Source organism: Rhincodon typus, chromosome 13 (genome assembly GCF_021869965.1).
Source record: "Rhincodon typus isolate 14 chromosome 13, sRhiTyp1.1, whole genome shotgun sequence".
NCBI classification, from domain to species: Eukaryota; Metazoa; Chordata; class Chondrichthyes; order Orectolobiformes; family Rhincodontidae; genus Rhincodon; species Rhincodon typus.
In genome coordinates this window covers 22,292,052-22,303,071 of record NC_063344.1, presented here as the reverse complement: position 1 = coordinate 22,303,071, position 11,020 = coordinate 22,292,052, and the positions used below count along the sequence as shown (strand labels likewise).

The 11,020-nt window shown below is 38.8% G+C and overlaps 1 protein-coding gene across 1 annotated transcript in view; it reads right to left on the bottom strand.

Moving 5' to 3' along the window:
* The window catches only part of masp1 (MBL associated serine protease 1), a 97,121-nt gene that overhangs the window by 85,294 nt on the left and 807 nt on the right, over positions 1 to 11,020 (bottom strand). Inside the window, exon 2 of the mRNA XM_048604548.1 lies at positions 997 to 1,222. Coding sequence (XP_048460505.1) covers positions 997 to 1,222 — 226 coding nt within the window. The remainder of the gene's footprint in view (positions 1 to 996; positions 1,223 to 11,020) is intronic.

Genomic DNA, 11,020 nt, shown 5'->3' with positions numbered 1-11,020 from the left:
GCCTGGCCTGCTGAGTTCCTCTAGCTCCACACTGTGTTATCTCGTGGTCACAAATGATTTGGGTTCCGAATATCAATATGTAGAATCAGTATGGGTAAAGATCACAAACAACTAAGACCATATGACCGTAAGACATAGGAGCAGAAGCAGGCCATTAGGCCAAAGCTGGGATTAATTTAGTGAACCTTCTCTGGAATCCCTCTAATGTCAATATATCTTTTCTTAAATAGGGGGACCAAAGCTGCTCACAGTATTCTAGGTGTGATCTAACTTCCCTACTTTTTCTACTCCAATCGCTTTGAAATAAAGGCCAACATTTCAAATGCCTTCCCTATTACCAACTCAACTTGTATGTTAGCAAGTGGACCCCATATCCCTTTATGCTGTTGCTTTCTGTAGTTTTTTTTCTCCATTTAAGTAATATTCAGCTCTTCTATTCTTGCTGCCAATGTGCATAAGCTCACATCTTCCCATATTATATTTCAACTGCCAAGTTTTTGTCCACTCACTTAACCTGTGTATATTTCTTTGCAAACTCTTTGAAATCCTCAGCACTTTCTTTCCCACCTACTTTTGTGTCATCTACAAACTTTGCGATAGTAAATTCATTTCCATCAGCCAAGGCATTAATATGTATTGTAAGCAATTTGGCGCCAGTGATGATTGCTGTAGCACTCCACTGGTTACAATGTTCCTTGTATCCTCTTCGATCTTATCCTTAACCCTATTAGTTATTCTTCACGTCCTTTTCAAAAGTATTTTGGATTCTCCATTGGGCATATGTTTGTGTCAAGAACTGAGTGAATATGTTTGTGCGTTAAAGTGGCTGATTATTTCTGAACTTTGCATTTTTTGTGTGAAGCAACATTTGATAGCTTAAAGTTTTCCTCTCAGTGTCCAAAGGCATTTATATAATTTGCATTGTCAACTGAGACACTGACAGAGGAATATATAGAATATCAACTGGTCTGGTAATAGAGTGTGTTTCTATCTCACCTTCACATAATCATATTCGCAGAGATAGGAAGGCTCCAGATCAAAATGCATGAAGTAGAGTTTGATTCGGAATCCTGTGGGAACTGTGATATTCCAAGTTAAGTCTAAATCACTCGGATAACCTTCTGGGTAGTTGGGAGACTGAATCTGTCCAAACATCCCAGTCAGCTCAGTGAAGTTTGCTCCAGCTGGAGAGAAGAGGCACAGCACAAACAACCAGAAGCATCTGCCAAAGGGAAAAAAAAGAACTGATTAAAGGCAAGATGTTTAAATCCCTGAAAGTAGAGTGCAGGGACCAGGGGAGTGGGGGTGGGGACAGGAATTAACAACCAGAATCAATCACTTCTTCATTTACACAGGGCTGTACAAGAAATCAAATCAACAAGGAACAAATTAAAACTGAGATATAGACTCACATCATATAGAAACGTGCTACAGATGGGAGACTATTCAGAGAACTGGAGGAGGCCATTCAGCCCCTCACTTGTGTTCGATCATTCATTTATGGCTGATCTATACCTGATTCTACCCTGTCTCCATGTCCATTAGAAAACTTGGCAGAGAAACTCAAACAGTCTCAGATTGAAAATTCTTTAAGAGAGTGGCATTGAAGTGGGATTTTGAGAATTTAACAATTTTCTGTAGGGAGTAGGGTGAAGAAATGCTTCATAGATAAGAAAGGGTAGAAAGGGACATCACATTTGAGAGTGTTGGACAGCCTGTCCATGCACAAATGTAGTGAGCTGTGAATATCACCTGGTAACTCATTGCTCTTCACAAGTGCAGCAAATGTTTTGTTATCTTGCTTTTGAGAAGGGCTGTCTGGTCATTCTGAGTAGCAGGTCCAATGGATGCAATATCTAAGGATGACGTGCATTTTGCAGATGCAGTCACACAACTAAGGATGACTATTCCAGTTCTTGAAGGGATGGGATAGCTGATTTATATGTCCATGCTGGCTTTCAGGCTTCACAATGCTGCCAAACACCAAGGTTGCATATAAAAATCAGAAAAGTTATTATATATGCACATTCAATCAGCCAAGTGTGTCCTCAAGGATTCACATTTTTAGTGGACACTGGTTTGTGGTAGAATAGCTGGAAGCGGAGGGGTCTTAACTCAGAAAATATTTCTTCTTGTTTGATGTGAGGTCAAGAAACACCAAAACTGAAATCACATGCAAGGATAAATTCCTTGCTTTCAGATGGTACATGGGCAAAGAAATTTATTACAGGTTTAGTGGCGTCATTAATTGTGTTGCCAAACCATTTCTGCTTAAGTGGGTTTATGGTGCAATCTTCTACTGAAGCAATATAGTGGCATCAACAGATCAAATCAAAAAACTGAAAGAAATTTGTACAGTTCAAGCCAAGTGCAGTGTAGGTCTTGGCATAAGTTAGTCACCATATTATCAATGTTAACTCACATTGATGCTCATTCAATTGTGGGACAAAGTAGTAGCAATGTGAGTGGTGTTCGCCGCTAACAGAATGTTGCCATCATTGCCAAAAAGATGTTCTGCCTAACACACAAATGAGTAATATGGTATATGAATTTCAGTGCAGGTGGGATGCCAGATATGCAGGTGATTTGTCCCAAAGACTGGTGGATCACACCAAACAGAATATCCCTTTGGCGGTTTGCATCAGCCCAATGAGAATGCACTTGGAAAAAGACAAAACAGTGTTTAACATTAGATTTGATTCTGCAATTGGACAGCATTTGCTGAATAATCAAGAATATGCAAACAGTTACACAGACAACCAATTCAGAGTTGTCATCTGAATTTGCAGTGTGGCACACTTGCATGTACTGGAAGCTAAATATATGAATATACAAGTATGTTCCTATATTTGTACGCTACACATGAACATACAAATTAGGAGCAGCCATTCAGCCCCTCGAGCCTGATGCGCCATTAAATAAATATTTACTCATCTGTGTATTACCCAAAATTCACATTCCTGCCTACCTCTGAAAATCTTTCACTCTTTACGCTTAACAAAAATTTATCTAACTTTTCCTTAAAAATATTCATGGAGTCTGTTTCCACCACCATTTCAGGAAGGAAGTTCTAAAGACTCTCAACCTTCTGAGAGAATATATTTTATTTTATCTCTGTTTTAGATGGGTTACCCCTGATATTAAACATTGATTTCTAGTTCTAGATTCTCCAATAAGAGTAAACATCATCTCCATATCCATCCTATTAAGATTGATCAGGACATTATGTTTCAATAAAGTAACCTTGTGTTAATCTAAACTCCAGTGGATACAGCTTAGCCTGCCCAAACTTTCTTCATAAGGGCACATATCCATTCCAGATACTAGTCTGATAAAGATTCCCTGAACTGCTTGCAACACATTTACATAATTCCCCAAATAATCTGCCCAACACTGTACATAGTACTCTAGATGCGATTTCAACAATACTCTGCATAACTGAAACTCAACCCCCAACTTTGTGTTCAATTCCCCTCATGGTAAGTGACAACATTCTACTAGTTTTCTCTAGTACTTGCTGTACTTTTCATACCTACTTCCCATTATTTTAACTCTGGAATCTCAATCAGGTTGAGTAGAACATTTATTGAAAGAAAAGGAATTTAAGCACAGGTAGGACTAAAGATATTAATCACAATGTAACCAATAAAATAATTAATTAATTGTGTCACAAAGTTAGCAGAGCAGGGAATTTGTGATAGCTGCAGAATGTGTGAGCTCATGGCATCGCTGTGGTCCTAGGCTAGAGTCAGGGGCAGCAAGGTGTATGAGCAAATGGACCAAGTTACCACGATGCAGAAAGCTATTCCAACAGGGGGAGTTAACAACAATGTTATGGGGCAATGCGCACAATTCTTTGTAGATAAGGATGGAGGTCCAGACAGCTGTGTTGCCTGTTATACTCCAAAAGGTAATTGTATTTAAATGAAGTTAATGTCCACACTTTTATGTGAGAGCTTTATTTTAGTTAGCACCCTACACAAAATTCGCTTCCCACTGATTACGAGCTTTCTATGTTTATGCAACCAATTCAAGCCCAATTAGCTTTTAATTAATATACTTTAGCCATCAACTGTTCCCTCATTCTATTAGATTTCAGACATTCCTTCAACTATTTTAGATGAGTATTGCCAAGAGCTGAGATCAGGACTTTTCTGTCAGCAGAAGAATACCTTGGAGTGTGAGGAGGAATGACCAATTGCTGTGGTCCACGTAGGTACCAATACCATTAAGAGAACAAGGTCTAAATTAAGACGCATAATCTCAAACGGTAATAATCTCTGGATTGCTAACTAAACCACAGCAAATTAACATATGGTAAATAAGGGTTTCTATTATACAGCACTGGGAAAGACGAATATGTCCCATGGTATCTGAATAACCTGGGATCTGGACTGTGCTGAAACCAGATTTCCAGTGAGTCATCAATGGAGAGGGCTTTAAACTAAATAGTGAAGGCTGAATGAGTGGGCAAGAACATAGCAGATAATGCAATGTACACATATGTGAAATTATCCACTTTTTATGAAAATCAGATATCCAAAGTATTTTTTGAATGGAAATATTAATGTGCAAAAGGACCTGGGTGTCCTTGTTCATAAATTATTAAAATCCAACATGCAGATACAACAAGTAATTAGAAAGAAAAGTTACATTGCAACATTATTTGACTGTAGGAATAAAGGTGTCCTGCTGCAACTTGTGATAATGGTTTATAGTGTATTATTATTTTAGAATCTGGGTACTAGAGGAAAATGAATTTTGATTTTAGCTCTATGAAGCTGACTTGTTTTTTTTTAAGAGGTCAGAATGCCATTTGTTTCATAGTGAGTTCAGACAATTATCCCAAAAATGGCATGTTAGTGAAGTTAAATGATTCAATTAGCTACCTGTGAAACTAATTGTTGAATGTTTACAATGTTTAATATTTATGGCCTGTACACAAATAGATGGCTAGGAGCCATGGTCAGGTTTCAGGTGGGAAGAATAGTTTTATACCAGCAGAAGGCAGTTTAGTCCAGACTTTAAAAACTGGAAAAAAGTCTTAAAACTATTTTAGCAGTTTAAGCAGCCAGAGATTCAGTTAAGAAAAGCCAGAGAAGTAACCAGTGTCTCTGTATCTCAGGGAGAGAAAGAATTGGAGAGAACCACATTTGATGAATGTGCAGAAAGTTGCTAAAGGAAATTCTTACAATCTTATCAATTAAGTAAAAAGTTTAAGAAAAATTAAAAAGTTAAGATAGGAGAGATAGTACTTCATTGGATTGAGTGTCTGTAAAGGAAATTGCTGGGAAAAGGACTGAATCTTTCTTTTGGCTATGTATGTTAAGATGTTTCTAAATTGTTCTACATATAGTTTTTCTTTGTTTTCTTTTGTGCAATACACTAGTGTGCCTTTGGTAAAATATGTGTGAATATGTTCAGTGACTGACCACTATGGTAATTAAATCACCAGAATCACCATCATCTGGATTCAGAAAAAAATTTTAAAACATTGGTGAGACCACACTTAGAGTATGTGTGCACTTTTGTTCTGCTTATCTAAGGGAGGATATACTTGCCATGGAGGGAAATATGATTCACTAGACTGATTCCTGGGATGGCAGGAATAATCTATAATCTCTCAGGTTTAGAATAATGAAAGGGGATCTAATTGAAATGTATAAGGTTCTGACAAGGCTGGACAGGCAGCATGCAGAGATAATGTTTTCTATGTCTGTGGGCTGCAGGACAAGGGGTTGCGGTCTCAAGATAAGGGGAAGATAAGAGATAAGCTTAGGACTGAGATGAAGAGAAATTGAAGGTGATGAATCTTTGGAATTTTCTATCCCAGAGGGTTGTGGCGGCTCAGTCATTGAGCATGGTCATGACAGAGAGAACAATAGATATCTTGATATAAAAATATCAAGGGATATGAAAGTGATGTGGGAAAGTGGCATTGAGGTTGAAGTTCAGGATGAACTTATCAAATTGCAGAGCGGTCTCAAGACATTGAATGACCTACTCCTGTGCCTATATATTTTCGAACAAAGCAGTTTACACTGCCTGCCAATGCCATCAATCTTTATGCCACTGGTAAAAGTAAATATATGGCTTTCTATTGGATGATCTAATCATTAATAATATTAAAAACAGATAAGCAGTATTCCTCCTGACTGTCTCTACTTCCTAATCAAGTCAATAATTTGCCTTTGAGCCCACAAGCTTTAATTTTAGCTAACACTCCCTCATGTGAAACCTCACTGAGCTCATCTGATAGTTCACATGAACTAATTCAAAATTCCCCTTTCTGATTCTCCAATTACTTCCTCAAAAGAATTCAATTACCAGAATTTTGGAAGATACATTTTCACTTATTTACAATCCCAATGTACCTTGCTGTTAATGAAGTACCTTTAAAACATGGTCGCTGTTATAAGTAGGTAATGCAGTATTCAAAATGTGAGCTTTCACTAACAGCAAAGTGTTAATGACTAGATTACATTTTCTTATAATTTTGGCTGAGTGATAAGTATTGGCTGAACAATGGGAAAGACCCCCTGCTCTCTATTGTAATAGTGTTATGCGATCCTTTATGTCTACCTGAGGGGACCAAAAGGGTGTCAGCTTAACATCTAAAAGCAGAATTCCTCAAATCAGGAATACTTGGACAGCTCATAGCTAAAGAATTTGTGGGTTCTCACCAAATTTCTTTAAACTCCTTTGGAGCCATTATTTTTCTAATGCTGTTTTCTTGTGTCAACTTATTTATTGAGTTCCAGTCTTTGATATATCATTTCTTTGTGTACAATGTTAAGTATATTATTTTCCTCTCGTATTGCAAAGATTTATAGAAAATAATTATCTAGGTAATTGTTAGCTATTATCCATATTACCTCAGACCATCTGAAGACTTTGTGTTGATATCTCTCAAGTTTCATTTTGAATTCGTTTCTGAAGCTGTTATTAGGATTCTTTATTTTTGTCTTTTTTGTCTTTGTTTCTCTGCCAATCCCCAGTCTACACTAAACTTTGCACTTACATATATCCTATTAGTTGTATTTTACATTCAATCTTTGCTGTCAACTAAAGCTGTTTTCATTCAAGGAGACTGCTGGATGGTCCTGTATTAAGCTGAACACATTTTGAACACCTCTCATTATTTATCTGTAATTTTACCTGATAACAGCTTTAACCAATTTGCTATTGTCAGTTTCTGTCTCATCCTGTTAAAGTTAACATTAACGTAATCTTTTCAAACCCAACATTGAATTTACGCTTATTATGCTTACTGTCACCTAAAATGACCTCTTACAGAGGATAATTAACTTTGGCTCAGTGCTCATTAATAAACATAGAATAGCCTGCTCTCTTGCTGATTTTAGAAGATGTTGCTCCAGAGAACCAGAGTCAATGCACTAAAGAAATTCACCAAATTTCTGCTTGTGGAACAGTGTGCCTTAATCTATACAGAAATTAAAACTTCCTCTGAAATTAACTTTGCTTTAGTTACAAACCGCTCTACTAAATTAGTCCATTCTGCAATTTCACTGCTGCTATCAGGAGGTCTATTGACAACTCTCACTTCACATCTAAATTATGGCTTATTGTTTAATTCCAATAATCCAAATCTCTGGTGATTGCCTTCCCTTACGTAAAAACCTATTTCTTCCATGTAATAATATCTTCAATCAAATGGAATAAATGCCTTTCACTTCTTTTTTTTTGACCTTTTTAAATACCTTATAGCCTTATGGAATTTTAACATAAGCATGACCAGTATGTAGCCAGTCTCTGTAATGATCATATGATTAGAAGAAATTGGAGGAGTAGGCCATTCAGTCCCTCCAACTTGCAGCAACATTCACTCAGGTCATGGTTGATCAAGTTGTCGCCTAATTTCCACTTTCTTGCCATTATCCCTGAATCCCAGGTTAATCAAAATTCTGTCAAAATCCGATTTGATTATATTTAGTGAGCCAGCCTCCACTGCTCACTGTGAATGTGAATTCTAAAAAAAAAGAACAATCATCCGAGATAAGAAATTTCTAATCACCTCCATCTTAAATGGGATATCCTTTATTTTGAAACTGTGCCCGTTGTTCTAGAATTCTCCATGAGCGGGTACATGGTCTCAGCAACTGCCCTGCCACATCATATGCATGGCATTCCCTCAGAGCAGTATTTCAGTTTCAATTTCACTGAATTAATTTCTGATTCAAACTGGGCAAAGTATAAGCCTTTGTGTGTGAATGCGTGAGTGAGACAGTAAGTGTGTGAGTGAGAATGTGAGTGAGTGCATGAGAAACAGAGAGAGAGAGAGTTTAAGCTACTTTGAGGCCAGGTACGCAATACAGATCCAAACAGGACTCACTCTCTCAAATTGCTGCTGAGGCCTAGCGGTCAATTACTTTGTTGTTCATTCATGGAACAGAACAAGTAGGGAACAAGAACAGGCCATTCAGCCCCTTGAGCCTGCTCCACCATTCTAATCATGGCTCATTATCTATTTCAATGGCATTTCCCACACCATCTCCATATTGCTTGTTGTTATTAATATCTGGAAATTTATCAAGCTTTGTCTGAATATTCTTAATGACTGAGCTTCCACAGCCTTGTGAGATTGAGAATTCCAGATATTCAACATCCTCTGAGTGAAGAAATTCTTCCTCATCTGTCTTAAGGGGCCTATGCATTATAATCAACAGCCAGGGGAAATGATCCTTTCTGCATCCACTCCATCTATCACTTTAAGAATTTTGCAAGTTTCTATGAGATTGCCTCTTATTCTTCAAAACTCCAGAGAAGTCTCTGCAGGGAGGCGATGGCCTAGTGGTATTATTGCTAGACTGTTAAACCTAGAGACCCAGATAACATTCTGGGTACCTGGGTTCAAATCCCACATGGTAGAATTTGAATTCAATAAATATCTGGATTTAAGAGTCTAATGATGACCATGAATCCATTGTTGGAAAACCATCAGGGTCACTAATGTCCTTTAGGGAAGGAAACTGCCATCCTTACCTGGTCTGGCCTACATGTGACTCTGGACCAACAGCAATGTAGTTGACTCTTAACTGCCCTCTGGGCAATTAGGGATGGGCAGCGATGCCCTCATCCTGTGAATTAATAAAAAGAAACAAAAAATCTCTCCTCGTAGGACAGTCCCACAATGCCAGGAAGATCATAAGAAATAGGAGCAAGAGGAATAGGCCATCTGGCCCCTCGAGCCTGTTCTGCCATTCAATAAGATCATGGCTGATCTTTTTGTGGACTTAGCTCCACTTACCCACCTGCTCACCACAACTCTTAATTCCTTTACTGTTCAAAAATCTATCTATCTTTGCCTTAAAAACATTCAATGAAGTAGCTCAACTGCTTCACTGGGCAGGTAATTCCACAGATGAACTTTCCTCTTTGACACTGCTTCCCAAACTGTTTCCTAATGTGACTCCATTTTTGAGCCTTTTAAACTGTCACAACCTCTCAGTGAGAACTGAGACAGCAGGGGCTTGTTTGAGTCAGAGTGCAGCTGTTATAGCTCAGCCAGAGCTCCACAACTGTCAATGCTTCCTCAGAGATCATGAAACCCAAAATTTCAGCCTGGGACCCCCAGCTGGGGTTCATAACCCCTACTTTGAGAAACCCAGCTTCAAAGGATTGGGGAATAGAACTACAACTGCACCCAATCCTTCAAGAATGGTTTAACCAGTGTTCTGTATAGTTGCTGTATGACATCTTTGCTGCTGTACTCAAATCCTCCTGTGATCAAGGTTAACATGGTGTTACTTTCCAAACTCTTTGCTGCACCTGTGTGCTAGCATTCAATGACTAATGAACAAGAGCACCTTCCCACCTTCCCATCTTTTGGACAGCAACACTTTTTAAATTGATTCATCATTTAAGAAATATTCAGTCTTTCTGTGTTTTCTAGGCCCACACTTACCCACATCATATTCCCTTTGCCATGCTCCAGCCCACTTACATAAGAACATAAGAACTAGGAACAGGAGTAGACCGTCCAGCCCTTCGAGCCTGCTCCACCATTCAATAAGACCATGGCTGATCTTTTCGTGGACTCAGATCCACTTACCCGCATTCCTTTATTGTTCAAAAAAAATCTACCTTATCTTTAAAAACGTTTACTGAAGTAGCATCAACTACTTCACCGGGCAAGAAATTCCATAGATTAACAACCCTCTGGGTGAAGAAGTTCCTTCTCAATTCAGTCCTAAATCTGCTCCCTCTAATCTTGAGGCTATGCCCTCTTGTCCTAGCTTCACCTGCCAGTGGAAACATCCTCTCTACTTCTTTCTTATCTATTCCCTTCATAATTTTATATGTTTCTATAAGATCCCCCCTCAATCTTCTGAATTCCAATGAATATAATCCCAGTCTACTCAGTCTCTCCTCATAAGCCAACCCCCTCAACTCTGGAATCAACCTAGTGAACCTCCTTTGCACCCCCTCCAGTGCCAGTACATCCCTTCTCAAGTAAGGAGACCAAAACTGCACACAGTGCTCCAGGTGTGGCCTCACCAGCACCTTGTACAGCTGCAGCATAACCTCTCTGCTTTTAATCTCAATCCCTTTAGCAATGAAGGACAAAATTCCATTTGCCTTCCTAATTACTTGTTGTACCTGCAGACCTACCTTCTGTGATTCATGCACAAGGACACCCAGGTCCCTCTTCTCTGTTACTTAACGATACTCAGTTGATGCCAGTCAATTCCGCAGGCAAGGCCAGCATTCGTTACACAAGATCTCAAAGTCGAGATTGAAGGATGTTGTTGGGCGAATGCGAGCAGGAATCTGGCATTGATCTCTGTCGAGAACAGCATGCTGCAACTTTTTACCATTCAAGTAATAATCCTTTTTACTATTACTCCTACCAAAATGTATGACTTCACATTTATTTACATTGTATTCCATCTGCCAGATCTTTGCCCACTCACTCAATGTATCTATGTTCCTCTGCAACAGCCTATCAAAATTCGGTGGAAGCCTCTCCCACATCCACCCCCCCCCCCCCCCCCCCCCC